At 39.0% G+C, this 23,921-nt stretch overlaps 1 protein-coding gene across 1 annotated transcript in view; it reads left to right on the forward strand.

The window, feature by feature from the left end:
- LOC149153456 (30-kDa cleavage and polyadenylation specificity factor 30-like) overlaps positions 1 to 23,921 on the forward strand; it is a 260,357-nt gene that overhangs the window by 56,217 nt on the left and 180,219 nt on the right. Inside the window, exon 2 of the mRNA XM_089445456.1 lies at positions 21,211 to 21,621. Within this exon, the coding sequence (XP_089301582.1) occupies positions 21,211 to 21,621 (411 nt within the window). The remainder of the gene's footprint in view (positions 1 to 21,210; positions 21,622 to 23,921) is intronic.

The raw sequence follows: 23,921 nt of genomic DNA on the forward strand, positions 1-23,921 counted from the left end.
TCCTCCTCTGCCACTCCATTTTGGTTGTGGGTTACTTCTCGAGGGTTGTGGTAGACAACAACTTGCAATACTGCAACATAGGATGTTAACACCTACAACAAAATCATGATATTGGTCAATTTTCTTTCTGACTCTCAATCTTGCTATTAAGATTATGACAACTCCTACCTCAAGTAATTTTATGCGTCTCTACAATTCTTCCTTTATTTATTTCTGTGTCAAAGTCTTATTTCCATAATTTGTGAATAAACTCCAACAACTATCTGCAATGATATGAAACCAAATTGATCCTAATGCGTGCTAGTAGAATTAGTGCAACCACAAGAAATTGTGACAAGTTCAACTAAGTTACTAACATACAAAGTCACTTATCGTTGGCATGATTGATACAAAAATGAATTCATAAAGCAATTATACACATTGACATAATATCACGAGCAACAACTCAATGCCAAATTATCATTAATGAAGCCAATTATTACAACATGAAACTTACCACAACTCTCAGTCCATCAAAGTTTTAAAACTTGGATTAGGACCCTTGAATTGGTAAAGGGTCCCTTCAGACTTGGATCGAAATTAAATTTCTAAACATTGCATCAACCAAATAGCGGTTGAAAAATGAACAGATAAGATAAGATAATTTTATTAATGTTCAATGAATGGCAATAAGTAGGTCAATAGGATAGAAGGATACAATTCATATGAGTACAATGTGGGAGTGAAAATGCAACTCCTAAAGAATGCCAAAGCGAAATCTAGGATAAATTGAAGTTAAAAAAGGACAAAATAATAGGACAACCTCATAAACATGTATATAACCGGATCATGTAGAAGGCTAAGTGAATAAGTCCAGGGTTGGAGGTCGATGATGTTAAGAATGCTTGAGTCTGATAGCTGACGAGGAGGAGGGTGATGGTGGTGTTGGCTTGCTATTGGAGTCTTCTTAATCCAACAAGGAGTCTGGTTGTATGATCCTTGGGGATGTAGGAGTGAGGAACACTCCTAACATTTGAGGCCAAAGGAAAGAAGCTTAGGATAAGTCTCTAGTTGCTTCCCTAGGGCTGGGGAGGAACTTGTCTCGGGGGGGGGGGTTAGAAAATTGGAAAGGCAGAAAGATTTTCTTATGTTTGATAATTACTTGTGACGTTTTTATGTTCTCATTAACATTCTTATGTTCTTTTATCTTTCTTTCATCAAGCAATTATCAAAGCAAAATATGAAGATCAGGGACACCAGATGTAGGTAGACATCTAGGGCTAAAACCCCTATATAGGGGAAAATCCAGTCAAGAAAACTTCCTTCAGTAATTCAAATTGAGATGGACCAAGACCCTAGACCAAGAGACCTTCCTCCTCCACCAAGTTAACCTTCCAAGATGATGTAGTAGTCTCTTCTTATCCAACAACTTTAGCCAAACAACAATCCAACACTTGGACTTCCCAGATGCAAAATTTCGACCCCCAACAACAGAATTTCGGCCCCCCAGTAACTGCAGAATTTTGGCCCTCTTCCAACAGCTGCACAACTTCGTATGTGTGGGAAAGAGAGAGAAATTCGACTTTTATGCTTGAAAGAGTCTTCTTTGCTATCCTTCTTCCTCTTCTTCCTTGAATTTCACACTTTGTCTGCCCCAGAAGTTGCAGATTGAATTTGTTGTGACTCGTGAGTGAGTCCCAAATGAGGTTGAGTTGCTGCCTTTATATAGTGATTCCACTGCCCAGTTTATGTCAACTTGTCCAGTTTGAGGCCGACTTGGTGGAGGAGGCTTAGAAGACTTACTTTAATAGAAAATAAATTTCTTTCTTGACAAATATTTCCCAAGAAGGGTTCTTTACATTATGACATAGACAAGGACACTTGATATAAACCCTAGAAGCCTACAATGGAGGATTTAACCTAAAAACAATTGTCCCAAGCAGGAAACTCATGCTTTAATAAGTCAATGTTAATAATAATAAAATTTCATTTATTTTCTTTTGGCAACTACATTATGTTGTGACTTAAAATAAATTTATGAAGACTGAACCTAGTTACATTCTTCAACACCCCCTCTTAACTAGGGAGGTATTCATAATTGCAACCATATAGAGGTACATGGAAGATCTCTAATATGAACTACGAAGAGTTCAAGCACACTCAGTGCCGCAGACTAGATACCTGACCAAGTTTATCTATCCAGGTGGGTCTAAGATGGACTAAAGTTTTCATCCACTCTAAGTACCATCAGGGTTACTAACTAACCATCAACCCAGGGATCTAGGTGTGTATCCAAGGTCAGAACTCTAAGACCAATGCCACCCTCCCTCTTCGGGATCAGGACATCAAACACACATAGGCCAACCAGATGTCCTCCCAAGCATCCACCATTAGATGCTTCAACTCTCTTTATCAAACTAGATATACTCATTTGTCCAAGCATGCTTTTAGAGTGTCCAACCTCTTTATGGAGAGATTTCCCTATACAAACACAAACCCCAATTAGTAATAAACTTTCAAATATATACAAACCTTCGGGGTCTTCATTCATTCAAATGCTGCTTATACCAAGTTATCCAAATACATCTTTAGATCTTCTTGGGTCCCTTCTAATTCAAGTTGTTTACTATCATAATGTGCCCTCACTCTCAATTGGGGAGATGTACCCTTTCTTCTATCCAGGCTCCTTCTTATCTTAGGGAGATCAACTACTTTCTTCTTCTAAAACATTAGAGAAGCATCAATCTTTCATAACTTCATCAAAGTCATCTTGATCATGCTTATATGTGTTCCTGAAAAACTTTAATAGCAAGTACAACCAAATATATATATAGAAGCATGAAGTTAACAATATCAAAGTTATGTCCATATAATGCAAGCATCAAAACAATTAAATACTTTTAGACATCAAACACATAAACCTACTTAGGTTCATAGTCAGTAAGAGACATATACTTCTAAACTTCAACTTTTTACTAGGGTTTTGTTACAAACCCTAGACTACAACATAAAGTAACTTGGATCGGTCTCATTCTATCAAGGGACTCAATATTATTTTCAAAGATATATGACAATTTCTACTACGATCCATCACAAACCCTAGACTCCATCTTAGAGACATAAAGCCTTAGATATCAGTAATTCAATCAAATAACAATTCTACTATACAATTTAGACTCTACTAGGGTTTGTTTCAAACCCTCGATCTAATCATCATATCGAAAACAATATCATCATATCTTGGAATATCAAACTTCTACTAGGGCTTTGTTATAAACCCTAGAAATTACATGAGCAACAACAATTAGTTTAGCATACTCGAATATACATATCTAGAATGCATTTCTTATCAATATTTACTAGGTAAACCTAGGACACAGATGTCAATACATCAAAGTTAGACATATAATAATTTATATAGACTAGGGTTTTGGTCATAGCAACGAATATATTCCTAGGGTTATATTTTTAGAATCTTACTATAGACATTACAAAGGTTTTGGCCATAAACCCTAATTTACCAAACCCTAAAAGGCTAGGGTTTCATTAAACCATTAACAAAAAACCTAATAGACTAGGTTTTTATCATAATACTACCAAAATTCTAAACACGAGAGTAGGATTTCTAGACTTCATCATTAACCCTAAGAAGACTAGGGTTTCAAACTTTCATAACTATGGACATACCCTTAGGTTAGGGTTTTATAGAGAACCTTTTAGGATTCCATACGAATGATATAATGAGGGTAGATTCAATCTAATGATAATCACCCAAACAAGAATCTCTTATGATTCAAAACCCTAGACATAACGATGTTAGTAATGTACAACAAAATTTAAAAGAAAGAATGACTGTTCCTTTTGCATGAAGAGAATTTTATAACAAAACTTATAGTTTTAAGACATACCTCGAGTTGTTCCTTAACAAACCTTGTATGACAACAATTCTTGAAGGGCAGACCTTCCATGCTTCAAGTCTATCCTCTGAAGTCTTCTCCACGATCCTTGAGCAATTAACAAGCTTTCCTAGCCAAGGAAAAATATAAAGAGAAAGGTTATTAACATATAATACAAACACATCTTGATAAGAGAGGGAAACCAAACATAAAAGATAAGACAAGGAGTAAGATACTTATCTTTGGTAAAATGGTGAGGGCTCCCTCTTAATCCAATCTTGAGGGATACCTACAACTTTATCAAAATAAAAGGTGTTCTAACAATACCTGTTAGACCTACAAATTCTAGAGATAAAAACATAAATGAAAACAATTCAAAACTTAGAATAGAAGATCAAGAAGGGATATGTGTAAGGGAGGACTTAGTAGTATAAGTCCTCGACTTCTGATTCTTCTTCAATCTATTTCTCTTTAGTGGTCCTTCATCAACAACATTTGCATGTTCCCTATTTCTTTTCTTATTTCTTGGATTCTCAGGACAATGACTCTGGTAATGTTCCAACTTGTGGCAATTTTAACATTCAACCTTGGATAGGTCCATTTTCTTCTTTGGTCCTTTGAACTTCTTGAAGGTTCCCTTTTTGTGATGAGCAAAGTAAGCATTTGAGGTGTTTTCTTCTTCATTCTCCTTTTTGTTGTTCACCATCGATATTCTGGCTTCTTGTTGGCTACATGCATTCCCCATTTGTTCAAATGTTGGCATATCCTTCCAACTGTTGAGTCCTGATGCAAAGGAACTCCAAGATTTAGGTAGTCCTAGAAGGGCAGTAATTACTAACTCCTTTTCCGGGACAATTTCATCTATTGCTTGGAGTTCATCCTTGATTCTAGATATCCTTATGAAGTATGATGAAACAATATCATCATTTGTCATTTTGACAGTTCTTAGTTCATTCTTGAGGCTTGCTATTTGACCAATGTTCTTGATTGTGAATAACTTGGAAAAAGCCTCATACATTCCTTGAGCATAATTTATGTTATATATGTATGGAATTAAGTTATCCTTAACTCCATCTACTATTAGATTCATAACCACGCTTTTCCGGGACAATTTCATCTATTGCTTGGAGTTCATCTTTGATTCTAGATATCCTTATGAAGTATGATGAAACGATATCACCATTTGTCATTTTCACTGTTCTTAGTTCATTCTTGAGACTTGCTATTTGACCAATGTTCTTGATTGTGAATAACTTGGAAAAAGCCTCATACATTCCTTGAGCATAATTTATGTTATATATGTATGGAATTAAGTTATCCTTAACTCCATCTACTATTAGATTCATAACCACGATTTCAAGTTCTCTAAACTTCACTTTATCTGCATTGCTTGATTCATCAATAGGCTTCTTGACTCTTCCTTGAACAAGGTCTAAGACTTTATTGTTTTCGAGAATTAGATCTATTGTCTTTTTCCAGCCCTGTAGTTTGAGGCTCCTAGTTTGTTGTCTGCCTTCATTGAGTTTGCCATTGTTCCTGTAGATGGTAGACTTATCCCCTTATATGATCCTCTTTAATGACCTATTCTTGAATCTTTTTCTAGTTTGTTGTCTGCCTTAATTGAGTTTGTCGTTGTTCCTGTAGATGGTAGACTTATCCTCTTATATGATCCTCTTTAATGACCTTTTCTTGAATCTTTTCTTCAATAGATCTTCAGCCTGCCTTTTTTCTTCTTTCACCTTAGCTTTGATACCATGTTAGAAAATCAGAAAGGCAGAAAGATTTTCTTATGTTTGATAATCACTTATGATGTTTTTATGTTCTTATTAACTTTCTTATGTTCTTCTTTTATCTTTGTTTCATCAAGGAATTATCAAAAGCAAAATATGAAGATCAAGGACACCAGATGTAGGCGGACATCCAGGGCTAAAACCCCTATATAGGGGAAAATCTAGTCAAGAACTCTTCCTTCAATAATTCAAATTGAGATGGACCAAGACCCTAGACCAAGAGACCTTCCTTCTCCACCAAGTCAGCCTTCCAAGATGATGTAGTAGTTTCTTGTTATCCAGCAGCTTCACCCCAGCAACAATCCAGAATTTCGACCCTACAGATGTAGAATTTCGACCCCAGAGGTAGAATTACGGCCCCCAGTAACTGCAGAATTTCAGTCCTCTTCCAGTAGCTGCACAACTTCACATGTGTGGGAAAGAGAGAAAATTTTGACTTTTATGATTGAAAGAGTCCTCCTTTGCTATCCTTCTTCTTCTTCTTCCTTGAATTTCACACTTTTTCTGGCCCTAGAAATTGCAGATATAATTTGTTGTGAGTGAGTCCCAAATGAGGTCGAGTTGTTGCCTTTATATGGTGATTTTGCTACCCAATTTAGGCTGACTTGTCCAATTTGAGGCCGGCTTGGTGGAGGAGGCTAGAAGATTTATTTTAATAGAAAATAAATTTCTTTCTTAACAAATATTTCCCAAGAAGGGTTCTTTACATTATGACATAGACAAAGGCACTTGACATAAACCCTAGAAGCCTACAATGGAGGCTTTGACCTAAAAACAATTGACCCAAGCATGAAACCCATGCTTTAATAAGTCAATTTTAATAATAATAAAATTTCATTTTCTCTCTTTTGGCAACTGCATTATGTTGTGACTTAAATACATTTATGAAGACCAAACCTAGTTACATTCTTCAACAGGGGGGTCTGTTTGGAAATTGTCTGGTACTAAACCCTCTGATGCTTTGGGTGTGAGTGAACTGATGTGCTATTTGGCACCTCCGCAACAATCTCAAGGGTACCGGTTGGCCTCCTAAAGGGGGAGGGGGTGTTGGGGGGGTGGGGTGTGGCTGAGGGGATTGCTCAACTATTTGAAATACCCTGGAATTTAGCTAGTCGCTTATTGCTCCGATTAGTCGGATTGACCTGAAGGTTGAAAGTATGATTTTATTGTTCGAATCGTCCCCGGACCTCGAGTGACGCAGTGTATGTAGGATCGGAGATCTGTGTCTAAATACCTTTTTAATGAAGAGGGCTAGGCATCTCTGGTCAGGATTCCAGAAGAAGGTAAAGCGAGATCCTCCAAAGTCTCTATACAGGCAATGATATCGTTCTTTGATCTCATAGTATCGGGGGCACTTAAAATGAAGTGCATCTCAGTCTCTGACTCCTATATGTGTCACAACTAGTATACCCTATCAAATCGTGGTATACAGTGTTCCAACTCCTCTCGAAGTCGATGGGACCTAACTCGATGCTGCCCCAGTGGGATCTTGAGTGAGTGCATCCAGTGCCTTCGAGTATAAGGGGGGTGAACGATGAGGCCATCCTGCAACTCCAAAAAATGCTCTAGGTAGAAGGACCAGGATGTATACATGCAACTCCAAAAAATGCTTTAGGTAGAAGGACCAGGATGTATAACTTGTAGATATCCTCTTTGATTGCCTAATTCAATTTCTGCCTAGTCGGTAAGAGATGTGCTGGTCTGTCAAGGGAGAAACTAAATAGAAGAAGGCCATCTAAGGAGATGGCCACCGATTAAAGGAGTCAAGACACCTCTGCAAAACATCCACAAGCATGACCTGAGGGGGTATCCGAAGCGATGACCTCCAAAGTACATAGTGCAAGATAGGGGTATATCTCTCTTGCAGTAGCAGAGTCTCTGTAAGCCCTAACTCTATGGAGGAAATATGGTGTTCCAACTCCACTCGATGTCGATGGGACCTAACTCGATGCTGCCCTAGTGGGATCTTGAGTGAGTGCATCCAGTGCCTGCGAGTATAAGGGGGGTGAACGATGAGGCCATCCTGCAACTCCAAAAAATGCTCCAGGTAGAAGGACCAAGATGTTTAACTTGTAGATGTCCTCTTTGATGGCCTAATTCAATTTCTAATTTTTGCCTAGTCGGTAAGAGATGTGTTGGTCTGTCAAGGGAGAAACTAAATGGAGGAAGGCCATCTAAGGAGATGGCCACCGATTGAAGGAGTCAAGACACCTCTGCAAAACATCCACGAGCATGACCTGGGGGGGTATCCAAAGCGATGACCTCCAAAGTACATAGTGCAAAATAGGGGTATATCTCTCTTGCGGTAGTAGAGTCTCTGTAAGCCCTGACTCTATGGAGGAAAGAGATCAAGCGGAAAAGGACCTCAAGGCAAAATGAGTGGGATTTCAACTTTGAATCGACATTTCATTGCTTTGATCAAAGCTTACAAGGTGGCTTCTGTAGCCTACTTTGAAGCAGCAGTTGTACAATTGTTAAATCGGTGTAAACAAAAGTTTATGGCCTGTGTAGAAGAGGGTATAGCTGCATCAGTATGACTTGCTCTGTTTTTGCCTTTTTTGGACAACAAATTGCTCTTTCTCCCCTCTCAACACTCAAGCACACTTAAGCAGTACACCGTATGGCCATATCTGGAGATGTATGGCTTAGGTATAAAGAAAATACAACTACAATGGTGGTATAAATTATATGGTCTGCTATACTTGCTGGTGTCTTTAGTAGTTTTGCTCCTTTATCTTCCTAATGCTTTGTTACTTCCTCTAGCTCTCATGCTTTCTTCTCATGTATGAGATCGACCTCTCCTATCATGTCCTCTTTGCTCTTTGAGAGAAGTAACTAATATCCTCAATCCTAGTTGCCACCTATTTGAATCTTGTTATGTACAACTAGGATTAAATCCTAATTTATGTTACTAATGTTCTAGAACTTATAGAACATTTCATTTAGATTCCTAAGACTAAGATAACTTCAAAACACTAGACTTTCACTTTTATATTTATTTCTCAAGTGAAATTATAAGATGGAATTAGTGCCCACCTTTCCAAGGTGGTTACCAATGAAATATGTTCATCAAATTCCTGCATGTGTTGATTTGGGGTAGCATTGGATGTGCTCTAGCTGTGAAAATTGGTAGAGAAATTAAAGAGCACGAGATCTCGAAGACCCAGAAATCGTTTTGCAAAATTCCATCCGGATGAGAAGTTATTAAAATAATTAATATTTTTAATGAGGTCCTAAGTCTAAACTTAGGAAAATAAAAATATTAATGGGTATTAATAAAGATAAGGATGAGAAGCTTTTAAGAGACGAAGATCAAGTCTATTTTAATCTTTAGCCGTTTATTAGGGAATTAATCTCGGCTGTTGATTCATCAACATGAAAAGTATAAGAGAAGGCTTGAGGGTCAGTTGGAGATATACTAAGGGAGACCAGTCATTTTGATTTTTGGAGATGGGTTTGTTGAGAAATTGGAACTAGAGGTCTGGATTGCAACAAGAGATAGCGAGTACGGAGCAAAGAAGCAGGGACAGTGTCAGAGGATCAACGCAGAGGTTAGAAAGGCAGAAGTAGAGCCACTGAGGAAGACGCAGAGGAAGCAGGACTGCGCAATCACTGGAGGGTCTGCGTGGGTGACGCAGAGAGGCCCAGTGTTGACGCAGAGAGGCAGAGTGTTGACGCAGAGAGGCAGAGTGTTGACGTAGAGGGTCTGAGAGCTGCGTAGAGGCTAGCTTGTTCGACGCTGAGCCTAGGAGAGATGCTAGAGAATTTATCTCAGTCGGGTGAGCTAGTTTGGTACCTAGTGTACTCAGAAAAGCTGTTTTATAATAAAATCCTCCTATGCTGCACTGATTTTCCCGCATTAGGTTTTTCCGGGGACAATTGTCCAAAAATATTTGTGTTGATGTGTTTTGATTCTTGTGCATGTATTTGTTTCTGTATTATGGTGTGATATCTGCAGTAGAATTTATTTTATTATTTATTGAAGGGTTTTCGTAAATAACTTATTGAAAAATAAGTAGGTAAAATAAATTAGTCGCTGCAGTGATATAATTTTCACATGGTATCAGAGGAAGTAATCAGAGACAGGAAGGGAAAATCAATTATGGGTCGAGACCGTGATGCAAAGGCATCTACGTCAAGAGACTCGAGCAAATTTTCAGAAAATTGCACAAGAGACGGTAATTGCAATTTCTCTATGTTGGCTTCCAGATTGGAAGAAGAAGTTGATTGTGTGACAAGCTCTGCATCATTAGAGGTATGGTATATAGACAGTGGAGCCTCCTGGCATATGACAGGAATTCGAGAATGTTTCTCAGATTATTAGGAGGAAAGGATGAAATTTCAGATCGCCATGGGGAATAAGGCAAAGTGAACTCCAGTAGGGAAGGGTACCATAGTTTTTCAAATAGAAACGGGAGAACAGTTCCGTGCTACCAATGTGCTGCATGTACTAGGACTGAGGATGAACTTACTTTCCATATCTCAACTTCAAGGCAAGGGCTGTGACGTTTTCTTCATCAAGGAGAAAGTATAAGTCAAACACCTAAGTTGGAAAAAGAAAGTGCAGATCAGAATCAGAAGTAACAGGTTGTACAGATTACAACTAGAATCACCAATGGCATTGATAGGCGGTAATGGAGACAAGGATTTGAACGAACTATGGCACAGAAGAATGGGACATTTGCACCATGGGGCTCTGAGAATTCTCAGGAAAATGATGTATGCAGAGGATGTGCTCTGGGTAGGTATGCCAAAACAATATTTCCTAGAAGTAAAAACAGGGCCAAGAGTGTACTCGGATTGATACACTCAGATATCTGCGGACCTATGTCCACCAAAGCTCTTAGTGGCGCTGAATACTTCATCACATTCATTGATGAGCACTCAAGGAAAACTTGGATTTATTTTTTGAAAACCAAGGACGAGGTTTTCTGTTGATTCAAAGAGTTCAACGCTCTGGTGGAGAACCTGACATGGAAGAAAATAAAAGTTTTGTGCTCAAATAATGGTGGAGAGTATGTCGATAAGGACTTCACTGATTTTTGCGCTAAGGAGGGCATCAGAAGAGAGTGGACAACTCCTTACAATCCGAATCAAAATGGAGTAGCAGAAAGGAAGAACAAGATTATCGTGGAAGCAGCTAAGGCCATGATGTATGATCAGGATATGCCAAAATTTCTATGGACAGAAACATGCAACACGACAGTCTATGTCTAGAATAGAACTCGTCATAGGGTATTGGGCAAGATTACTCCAGAGAGTCTTCATCAGAAAGACTCCTAAAGTTAGCCATTTCAGGATATTTGGGAGCCTAGCATATTGCCGTACACCCGAGGAGAAAAGGAAGAAGTTAGATCAAACTGTAGAGAAAGGATATCTGGTGGGATATAGCGAGAACGCTAAGGCATACAGAGTCTATCTTCCAGGGAGTAGGAAGGTAGTAGTTCGATGAGATGTGAAGTTCATGGAAGATAGGGCCTTCAAAAAATCTTGAGAAATGCCTTTCGAGGAGTAGTCAAAAGATGAGTGTTGGTCAAACCACTTCAACCAATGAAAGCCAAAAATTCTTCCTCAGAACAGGAAGAATCACAAGAGGAGGAGAAGCTAACAGAAACACCTGCTACCAGAGGAAGAACGAGCAGGGAACTTCGGTAGATTCTGCGAGATGAAGAAGATTTCATCGGTGCACCAAGAAACAATAAAAGGGAGCGAAAATAGGCAGATAGATATCAAGCATTAGTAGCTCAGGATGGGGAGCCTTCCAGTGTTCGGGAGGCTGCTCAACATCAGGTTTGGTTGGATGCGATGGTAGAGGAATACAACTCTATAATGGTGATCGATGTCTGGGAGGTAGTGCCTAGGCCTCAAGACAGATTAGTGGTAGGTTCGAGATGGATCTACAAGATTAAATACGTTGCAGACGACAGTGTGGAGAAATACAAGGCCAGGTTTGTGGCTAAAGGGTATGCTCAGAAGGAAGGAATTGACTACGAAGAGACATTCGCCCCAGTAGCTAGGTATACATCTATTAGAACCGTGATATCTCTTGGAACACAGATGGGATGGGAGATTCATCAGATGGCTGTCAAAATGACATTCCTGAATGGGGTAATAGAAGAGGAGGTATACATTGAACAACCAGAAGGCTTTGAGACACATGAGAAGTTGTTTCATGTATGCAGATTGAAGAAAGCCTTGTATGGGTTGAAACAGGCACCTAGAGTGTGGTATGGTCTAATTGATGGCTACTTGTAGAAGATGGGGTTCGTCAAGAGTGACGCAGATCCAAATCTCTACTATCTAGTTGTAGAGAATGAGCCTCTAATCCTTGTGTTATGTGTGGATGATCTCTTCTTGATAGCATCATCCGGGCTCATTGAGGACTGCAAGAAGAATCTAGCCACAAAATTCGACATGAAGGATTGGGACAAATGCATTATTTCTTGGGGTTGGAAGTTTGGCAGCAAAAGGGGGAGATCTTCCTTGGACAAGGGAGATATGCTACAAAAATTCTGAAGAGATTCAGGGTGCAAGACTGTAGACCCATGGCTACTCCAATGATCATCAACTGGAAGAAAATTGATGCATCAAAAGACAAGGATGTTGATCCCACCTTATACAGGTAGCTCATAGGGTCCCTGATGTATTTGGTCAATACCAGGCTAAACATTTGTTACGCTGTCAACACCCTCAGTTAGTTCATGGTGAAACTGAAGAGGGCGCACTGGGCAGCAACGAAACACGTTCTCAGATATATACAGGGAACAATCGATTATGGACTCGTGTACACCAAGAGTAAGGATATCAGATTGAGTGGATTTACTGATGCAGATTGGGTTCGAAGTTCAGTGGATTGGAAAAGTACCTCTGGGTACTTTTTCAACATTGGATCGGGAATGACCTCCTGGTACAGTAGGAAACATAAATTCGTAGCTTTGAGCTTAGCTGAAGCTGAATATATGGCCTAAAGCACAACTTCGTGCGAAGCCATATGACTTAGAAAATTGCTTGTGAACCTATTCAGAAGGAAGATGGAAGCGATTGAGATCATGTGTGATAATCCGAGTTGTATCAAGCTCTCTGAGAATCCAGTATTTCACGAACGGTCAAAGCACATTGATATTCGGTGTCACTTTGTCAGAGACTGTGTCCAACGAGGAGCTGTATAGTTGAGCTACACTCTTACAGGAGAACAGGTGGCAGACATCCTTACCAAGGCCCTTGGAAGAACAAAGTTTGATTATTTCAGGGAGAATATGGGGATGATAAAGAATCCATTTCAGTTGCAGAAATGGGTATTTTGTTGCAGTGCAGATGTAGTGTTGGGAAGAAGGACCAGCAACAACACAGATGCAGAGGGAATTGCAGTGCAGATGTAGTGTTGGAAGAAGGACTAGCAACAACACAGATGCAGAGGGAGTTGCAGTACATATGTAGCAGTGGCAGTGATAGAGCCATGGGCAACAGTACATGATGCAACAGTGTAGAGGATGTTGGGCAGGGAGGCCTAGCATTAGCACAGGTACCGGTGCCGTATAATCAGAGTGATGCCTAGTATGGAGTATTGCTAGAGCACATTCCTCGCTAAGAGGTAGTGTTGATTTGGGGTAGCATCGGATGTGATCTAGCCATGAAAATTGGTGGAGAAACTAAAGAGCATGAGATCTCCAAGACCCATAAATCGTTTTGGAAAATTCCATCCAAATGAAAAGTTATTAAAATAATTAATATTTTTAATGAGGTCCTAAGGCTAAACTTAGGAAAATAAAAATATTAATGGGTTTTAATAAAGATAAGGATGAGAAGCTTCTAAGAGACGAAGATCAAATCTATTTTAATCTTAGCCATTGATTAGGGACTTAAACTCGGCCGTTGATTCATCAACATGAAAAGTATAAGAGAAGGCTTGAGGGTCAGTTGGAGATATACTGAAGGAGACCAGTCAGTTCGATTTCTGGATCGGGGTTTGCTGTGAAATTCGAACTAGAGGTCTGGATTGCAGCAAGAGGTAGCGAGTACGGAGTAGAGAAGTAGGGACAGTGTCAGAGGATTAGCACAAAGGTCAGAAAGGCAGAAGTAGAGCCACTCAGGAAGATGCAGAGGCAGCAGGACTGCATAGTCACTGGAGGGCTTGCGTGGGTGACGCAGAGAGGTAGAGTGTTGATGCAGAGAGGCAGAGTGTTGACGTAGAGTGTCTGGGAGCTGCGTAGAGGCTAGCTGGTTTGACACTAAGCCTAGGAGAGGTGCCAGAGAATTTATCTCAATCAGGTGAGCTAGTTTGGCACCCAGTGTACTCAGAAAAGCTGTTTTATAATAAAATCCTCTTCTGCTGCACTGGTTTTCCCGCATTGGGTTTTTCCAAGGACAATTGTCCTAAAATATCTGTGTTGATGTGTTTTGATTCTTGTGCATGTATTTGTTTCTGTATTATGGTGTGATATCTGCAATAGTATTTATTTTAATATTTGCTGAAGGGTTTTCGTAGATAACTTATTGGAAAATAAGTAGGTAAAATAAATCAGTTGCTACAGTGATAGAATTTTCACAGTTCACACTGAATTTGTGCAAGAAGCTTGACCTACATTTTTCAACACTCCCTCTTAGTGACGAAGGATTCGGCACCAATCCAAGTATGTTTCTAAATGCCTTTGGCCATATCACATGAGATTTTTACTTTGGTTTCAGAACTCCCTTTGGCCACATCGAGTGAGATTTCTACTTTGGTTTCAGCACTGAGAGAACCTAGATTCAATGATAAACTCCCTTCTATACCACTCCATTTTGGTTGTGAGTTACTTCTTGAAATATGTTGATCCACTTCCTGCTTGTTCACACTCAATCTGTTGAAGAAGTTCCTACCTGAGCTACATTTTTCAACACTCCCTCTTAGCGATGAAGGGATTGTGCACCAATCAAGTCTGTTTCTAAATGACTTTGGCCATATCAAGTGAGATTTCTACTTTGGTTTCGGAACTCCCTTTGGCCCTATCAAGTGAGATTTCTACTTTGGTTTCAGTACTCCTTTTGGCCCTATCAAGTGAGATTTCTACTTTGGTTCCAGAACTGAGAGAACCTAGATTCAATGATAAGCTCCCTCCTCTACCACTCATTTTGGGTTGTGGGTTACTTCTCGAGGGCCTTGGTAGATAACAAATTGCAATGTTGCAACATAAATGTTAACACCTACAGCAAACAAGTGATATTGGTCAGTGTCCCTTTGGCCATATCAAGTGAGATTTCTACTTTGGTTTCAGAACTGAGAGAGCCTAGATTCAATGATAAACTTCCTCCTCTACCACAACATTTTGGTTGTGGGTTACTTCTCAAGGGATTTGGTAGACAACAACTTGCAATGTTGCAACATCGCATGTTAACACCTACAGCAAACGAGTGATATTGGTCAATTTTCGTTCCATATTCTCAATTTTGCTATTAAAATTATGGCAATTCCTACCTCGAGTAATTTTATGTGTCTCTACAATTCTTCCTTTATTTATTTCTGTGTCAAAGTCTTTGCCATAATTTGTGATTGTGAATAAACCCCAACAACTAATTGCAATGATATGAAACCACATTGATCCTAATGTGTGCTAGTAGAATTAGTGCAACCCCAAGAACAATTGTGACAAGTTCAACTAACATACAGAGTCACTAATCTATGGCATTATTGACACAAAAATGAATTCATAAAGCAATTATACACATTGGCCTAATATCACGGGCAAGAACTCAGTGCCAAATTATCATTGATGGAGCCAATTATTACAACATGAAACTTACAAGTTACAACAACTCTCAGTCCATCAAAGTTTTAAAACTTGGATTAGGACTCTGAATCGGTCAAGGGTCCGCTTGGACTTGGATAAGAATCAGACCGGTTTAAATTTTATAATTTGGTCTCTAAAAATTTATAAAATATTAAAATTTAAGGAAAAATAATATTCCAAAAATTTCAATCTATTAGAGGTGAAATATACAAAGTGTACTCATGTATATACTGTTTAAGTGTAAATTTTTCGGGCCTAGTTGACTGCTGTCCTATCGTTCTTTCATTAAATAACAAAACAAAATTTATTTAAGAGCAGAAAATTAAATTTCTAAACATTGCATCCGTCACACAGTGGTTGAAAAATGAACAGAGGAAGAAATAAAACACATACACAGGGATTTCCCTGTCAAATCAGATTTTCATTGCTTTGATCAAATCTTACAAGGTGACTTCTGCAGCCTGCTTTGAAGCAGCAGCTGTACAGTCATTAAACCAGTGTAAACGTAAGTGTATGCCCTGCGTAGAAGAAGGAATAGCTACAGCAGTATGGCTGGCCCTGTTTTGCCTTTCTTGTACAGCACAATGTTACTTTGGAGTGGGAGCGGGAGCGGGGAGTGGCATTTTCAAAAGCTCCTGGTTCTGGATTGGATCGGGCGCGAATTTTTATATAATATATATTTGTATATATTTTGATGCATATATGTCAACAAATGATGAATTAGATATAAAAAGCATTAAACATGGATTGAACGAAAAACATCAATCATCTAGAAGTTATAATCTTGATCAATCACGTCCACAACTTAGTAACATACAACTTATCAAGTCTCATGATTTATTAATCTTAAAGTTTCAAGCTTTCAAAATTCAATATCTAACATTTATTATCATTGATCACTAAAGTTGTAACTTGTAGTTTTGTAACCATTATCATTACCAAATAACCAAATGATAACAAAGAATATCTAACCTGAAATGAAATGTTTCAACTTTCAACTTTCACAAAGCATCATATTCATAAACTATTACCAATGAGTTATAATTGCAAACTAAAAACTTAAATTGTCATATATTGTTTACAAAAAATAGCATAATAAATATGAAAGAGTCAACAGTTATAAAAACTACTAGAAACTAGAAAAGACAAGTAAATCTATTATCTATTGCTAATGCTTGGGCCTCTTGCCGCCACGAGAAATGTCTAATTTTTGAGAAGGTCGTGGTGGTCTATTAGGAGTCTCCTCCCGCATAGTCGGACGACCAGAACTAGAAGGCACATGACCTCCATGTGAGGATGTAGATGTAGATGGAGGTGGCGGCAACAAAGGCAAAGATTGTGGAACTCGAGCATTACTACTGGATGATGGGGGTGGCATGGTTGCTGTTGCTTCTTCATCTTCTTTCAAAAGTTCTATTTCCAATTCTTCTAGATGTAGAGCACCATCCTCCAAATTATCTTCCTTTGGGTTGTTGTCCCAAGTTGTATATGATGTATCATCTCGAGCCTGATCACAATAATGACTCGACAACTTCAAGTTGTAGTGCACATAAAACAAGCTTTCTGCATGGTTTTCATTGAGTCTGTTTCTTCTCACATTATGGATGAAGCTATAGGTGCTCCAATACCTCTTTGCAGAAGAAGTATTTACAACCTCTGAAAGGACTTTTTTTGCCAATTTTGACAAAAGTTCCTGGCTACCATATGCGCCCCACCATGTGATAGTATCAAATTTGTTCCTATCTTCCATTGCATGCAAAGAGCCAAACACTCCAGTGCTAGTGAAGTATCTGCCTAATTCAAGATGCAATATAGCACACTCCTTCCTGTTAGGGACCAACTTGTCTAATGTTGTCATATACCCATTCTGTACCTATGGATTTGTAAGGGGTCTGGCCTTAACCCCACCCCCAGGTGCAGGTTTTCCCAACCAAGATGGAGAGTATTATTTTGGCTTAAGGATATATGCCAAGACATGTAGTGGAACATTAAGTTTATCCCACTGCACACTCACAAATTTGTGAATAATATCATACAAGTTGGGATCTTATTCTTGAACAATATCTTTTATTTGTCCCAACATGTTATCCATCTGCTCATACACCTCCCCAATCATTAGTGCATCTGTATCTTACTATCTGCAAAACAAATCATGTTATAAATGGGCTTGGTGAATTGCAAAACTTCCCTCACACGTGCCTAAAACAAACCATCAAGATCGGCGTTCTCCATCTCTTCAAAACTTTGCTTGTCAACTGCGGTTGGAGGCCTATCCTTTAATACTAGCCAGCGTTGACTTGATACCATGTTAGGCAATGACTCTCTTACCTTCAAAAGGCGCCTGAAGGTGTGGTAATAGCTAGCAAATCTAGTCTTCACAATCTTCAACAACTCCAAACATGAATGACTGCAGAAAAGGCCATGGGTATTGCTGTGATTGGCAATAAATTTTATCATTCTTTTTCCTCTCTTGTACAAATCTCCAATCCATTTGTATTGAGGGTGTTTGTTCTTAATAATATCATGCATCAAAACGTTCATTATGTGAACCAAACACCCAAACCAAAATATGTTGGGGTATCTATCCTTAATAATTGCTTCCGCTGCCTTACAATTAGAAGCATTATCAATGATGACTTGGATGATATTGTATGGACCAATTGTTTCAATTGTTTGAAGTAATGGTTTTGCAACGTTGATGGCAGTCTTGAACTTTTCTAAGTAATCATATGTTGAAAGGAAGACAACACCACTAGTAGACACAGTAAGAATACTTATCAATGGCTTTCCTTTTACATTTGTCCAACCATTAGATACAAGGGATACCCCATGCTCATTCCAAGAACTTGTCATTTTACCCAATGTGCTGGTTTTGCTTTTTCATGATCAAGTCCCAGGGTTCTAGCCTTGTCATACCCAAGGCTTTTGTATCCTTTGGGGGCATTATTAATGGTGGAAACCATTTCACGCCAATAAGGTGAGCGAAAAACATTGAATGGTGTCCCACATGCATAGAGAAACACATACATTTTTGAATCCACATCATTCCTACACCTTCGTCAAGGAAATATGATATGGTTCTACACCTTAAAGGGATGTTTGTTCCTATGCCTCCATATCCATTGCCATGGGAGGTGCTGATGGAGTTCTTAGTCTATGTGATTGTGGGCTAGTGGTGTCATGTTCAAAGTCATCCTTTGATCTTTTAGATTTGTATTGGGCTTCCTCCTCTCCCCTTATGTATTTGGTTTTTTGATGTTATGAAACGCTTCCACAAGTTTTTATTGCTATTTGTTTATTTCCATCCCATGGCATTTTCCCACAGAGATGCTTTTTGGCATGGGTGGATAAACTTGTGTAAGTCTTTTTGCAATGGAGGCATGTAAATTTAGTGGTTCCACCACCTTTCCCTCCTTTAGGCCTAGAAACATATTTCCACAATGGGGTTTAGTCTGATTTGGTTTTTGTGCCATCATCATCTCCACTCTCTTCCTCATCAAGGTACTCCTCCTCTCCAAGATTTTCAAATCCACCACTACCCAATTCATCCTTTTCATCAACCCTACTCCTACTCTCCTACACCATAATAACAAAAAAAAGAACCAACATCAAGAGAATGCCAAGCCATATAGCCATGATATTTGAAGTTTTGATTCTTTGAACTTTGGTGGGGTTATAGTTTCTTGCCTGCAATAAAATGGAGGAATGAGAATGAGAAGACAACATTTTAATTTAACAATGAACATATAAAAAAAACAAATGCTAGATTAGAGTCTAGATCCTACCTCTTTGGCCTTCAATCCCAACCTCCATCTCCCTTGCAAGCTCCTCAAGCTCCCAAGCAACCCTTTCAATCTTCCTCAACTTTTGCTCCAATTCCAAAAGCCCTCATATGCAAATGGTGAATTGTGGGAGGGGAGGAGAGCCTTTTATTTCTTTTGCCCCTTCCCTCCCTCCAAAAACTCCCTTGCGCGGTCGCGCCTTTTTCGCCCACGGGGAGCAATTTTTTTAGGCGGGAGAGGTCGGGAGCGATCGCTCCTGCCTAAAAAAATTCGCTTTGGGAGCGAACATGAGCGGTTAGGGAGCGAATGCTCCTTGAACGCTCTCTTGTTCACTTCTAAAAATCCAGGGAGCAATTTTTTTTAAGGGAGCACACTCTTGATGCCGATCCCAAACCGCTCCCGAGCGGAGTGTGCTCAGGGAGCAGGTTCGGGGGGGGGGGGCTGCTCCCCCGCGGGCTGCAACCCTGGGATAACAGATAGCTCTTTCTCCCATCTCAACATTAAAGCACACTTAAGCAGTACACTGGATGGCCAGATTGTACAGGTTATTCGGTTGCCTGCAACCTAGAAGTTTTTTTCACTTGATGTTCATTTCTGCCCAAGAGTCATCACACATAAGTTGGCTTTCATCACTGCATTTTTTTTTTGAATTTTTAAATAATAACTATCATGTGTTTTATTTGCACATAAATAATCATTTTTCAATATTCATTAAACAAATGGAACACCATAACATCCAGTGATGAGTTACTTTCATATATCATTCACTTCAAACTGTCTATATATAATGAAGTCTGTTTGTTGGATATTCATAAATATTTCCCACGAACCACTGTCTATCATTGTCATACTGTCCAAAAATAAGTTACTGTTTCAGCAACTCAAGGATAGCTCCTTTTCTTGTGGCTTCCATGAATCAGACTGCCATGCACATTCCATTTGTTTATTCTCTCCAAAATATATTGACGATGCACAAAATTATTCTAAATCATCCTTAACACATGTAATTTGTATGCGATGCAGAATTCAATTCAAACAAGTGCAGTATTGCTGTGCTGTCTGACAGTATTGAACAATGGATAGATTGATGTGAAGAGAAGACACAGTACTTCTGACTGCTTTTTTCTTGGTAGCCAGGCTGTATATTGAAGCATTATTTCTATAATATGTCTAGAGTCTAGACAGAAATGACACTTCCACAACGTATCAGCATGTCTTTTTGTGAGCTAAGACATGATTTATTAGCTTTTTCATACTTAAGAGGCCTGGACAATAGAAAGTATGTGGACAAGGTTCTGAGTGTAACAGAGGTATAACCTCAGATTTCCAATCACTGGCCATGGAGATACAGATACTTGACCTATGCATCAGAGTTAAACTGATTGCATGCATGAACCTGATTTTTTTCAAAGCTGTTATGAGACAAGCCAACTCTAGGGCTTCAAGGCAAGATAAGGCTGTGGATATGATTGGTGGAGCAGCCAAAATAACAGAAATTGTAGCAAAACTTTGTGAATATGGTAATATACTGGTTGATCATTCTAACAATCAACAAAGGGTTCATCCTTAAAATTAAAACCATTAGCCGATGGTCTTCATGAACATATATAATCTGTGTGCAATAATTTTCTGCCAGTAACTTGTGTATGAATCCTAGTTGCAAACACCTTAATTATGAAAGTTGCTAACTTTCATCTGGTTTTCTGATTGCTTCCGTAAATCTGGCTGCTAACTTTCATCCCGTTTTCTGATTGCTTCTGTAAATCTGATGTTCTGATATTCAAGACAATCTTTATATAAACTGGTTATAAATGCACATCCATAAATTTAAATAGAAAAAAAGCATCTATAACTATTGTAGCATTTTTGGGGATCTCATTCGTTTTCAGAGAGTTTAGTTATATAGACTTCTCTTTAGTGAGGGGTTGGTGTGTGGCATTTTTGTTGGTGCAATTTGGATACTTACTGTTTGTTGCATGTGATATTCTTATAACAGGTACAAACTTGGTTTCTGTCCTAATGGACCTGATTGTCGCTATAGGCATGTAAAGCTCCCTGGCCCACCTCCTTCTATAGAGGAAGTTTTTGAAAAACTTCAACAATTGAATCCTTCTGTGAATGGAACATACTCAAACAGATTTTCCCAGCAAAGGCATCACAATCATAATAAAGAGGAAGGGCCACAGCGGAAGCCACCTGTGACTGGTGTTTCTCAGAAGCCACGTGCTACTTCTTCTTTGGGGGAGGATTCTTCGAGTCAGCAGCAGCGACCAACACAGCATCACCCTCAAGAATATGGCAGCCATAACCAAGTGCAGCCATTGTTAGAGAACCCTGCTGGAAATGGATTGACAGGTCAGCCAAACAGAGTGTCCTCTGCTTCACCTCTACCACCAGGCCATTCCAGGTTTGTTGACATGATTTTTCTTCTGTTTTAAGTGTGGGATATCATGATTTGTGAAGGAATATTCTTATCATATAATAAGTACTAAACTATTCTTTTCCCTCTGCAAAAATTATAATTTTATATGAATGAAAGATAAAATTACATTCCTTAATCTGCATTTAAGCATTTTAAAAAGCTTTAAACTGAAGGTGAAATCACTCTGCAGTCAAAAGCTGTCCTGGCAGAGCAGTTATTACATCAAAAGCAGCAGAAAGATCACTGACTTCATTACATCTATACCCAAAAATGTACAGAATGTGCTTTTATGCTGTCTCCAATTAGAAAGAATTTAAACATAGATCAGAAGAAAAATAAATGGCAATATTCAGATGGCTGGCCATCCCTGTATTCTTGAGCATGCTATGAACCTGCTTCCATCTGCAAACCTGCCTTTAAGAGACCATCCATCTCATCATTCCTTTCCTTGTAAATATGGAGAAAAGAAATTGAGTTAAATATGGATTTAAACAATTGGATCTCTTCAATATCTTTTGCACGAAACTACTAAACTGCCCATCTACCAGTACCAGAAAGTCATTGGAACCTGGAAATGCCCCAAAAACTTCTAGGAAATGTCCATGAGGGGCAGGGGATCCATAGGACGTGAAAAAAACTCCAAGCTACAGAAAATGGAGACACATTAATGTCTAATTCGTTTCTAAACTTGCCAATAAATCAATCTATTGTTTTTGCTGTCTTGCATAATGTATTATTTAATACACACTGACACAGACGCACATATGCATACGTATATATGTGTATACTGCGTTTCCCCCCACATACCTGTTTGGGGAAGGGGGTTCGTGTTTCTAGGTGTTTATGTTTCTGAAACTAGTAGATGTTTCAACTTACAATGTTTCATGCAACCTAACTTTAACTTTAGGCCTTACGAGATAGTTTTTCAGATTGCATATGCCCTTCCTCCAATTTACAACCATCATTGAATCAACAAAATTTCAATTTTTGTGATTTCTTTTTCTGCAGAGAGAATTGTAGAAAATTTTGCAAGCTCGTAGTCCTTCCCAGTTTCAAGTTTTTAGCATATTTGTTTAATGCCCTCACCCAAACAGTTAGTTGAAACAAAACATTTAATGCTAATTCATTTGATACATCTAAAGACTACTTCTACTACACTTCTTTTCAGCTGATATGTAAGAAAACACAAGAAAGCACACTCAAAAATTTTACACACAGATTTGGGTCTAATGACCCTGGAAAAACCCACAAGGGGAAAACCAGTTCTAAGGATTATAAGGAGGATTTAATTGCTCTTAAGGAAATTATTTACAATGCAAAAATAAACATGGTACATAACCCATAAAAAGTAACTTTGCTCCATGGCATTAATAAAACTCATAATGTTCCAAGTCAAAAAGTCATTAATGTATCTTCCTAGGCCAAAAGGATAAATGCGCTAGGAAACACCTCCTTGGTACCCTTATTTTCACCACATCCTCTTATTGAGGGAGGTGTTTCTCACCACTCCCATCCTGTCTTCTGAAATATACATGCTTGCCCTTTGGCAATGACTTGGTGAGAATATTTGCTACCTGTTCATCAGTGGCTATATACTCAGGCTTCACAGTCCCCTCTGAACCCAGCCTCTGATGAAGTGGTACCTCTTGGCTTCCTCTTCCCTATAGTATCCTCCTCAACTGGTATGGGAAAATCCTCAAATGGAGCCTCTCCTCCTGATGAGGAAGGCCCTCCTGTGGTCTGTGGTGAACCTGGACTCTGAAATCCTGCGCCTGTTGGTGCTGGACTCTGTGAACCTGTCACCCTTGAAGTCAAGATATAATCACAAGCAATTATCAAAGTAAAGAGAAATCAGCCCTAATTGCTGCCCCTAGCGATTTCTCAACATCTTCAACTTCTTGAAGTAAAAGCATCATCCTCTCCTTCCAGGGGCCAAAATTATCAGCCCCTCTCAATCTGTTCTCCACCCTCAAACCAGTTGCCATGACCCTCACAACCAACACAAACAAGCCGCTCTGTTACTAGGCAATCTTCCTCCCTCTCAACCAATAAATCTTTGGGTTTCTGACTGAGGTTTTGTGATTTCTGTTCACTGATATGGCAGATGTTAGCTTGCTGGTCCCTTCTATTAGCTGATGAAAAACTCAGGTCTGAAGCTCCTCTGACTCTCATACCATGTAGAAAATTTTGCAAGCCGTTTGCCCTTCTTAGTTTCAAGTTTTTTAGCATATTTGTTTAATGCCCTCACCCAAACAGTTATCTGAAACAAAACATTTAATGCTATT

This window comes from Pinus tabuliformis, chromosome 9, assembly GCF_031772625.1.
Source record: "Pinus tabuliformis cultivar Carrire ecotype Pingquan chromosome 9, CPIR1, whole genome shotgun sequence".
Lineage (NCBI taxonomy): Eukaryota > Viridiplantae > Streptophyta > Pinopsida > Pinales > Pinaceae > Pinus > Pinus tabuliformis.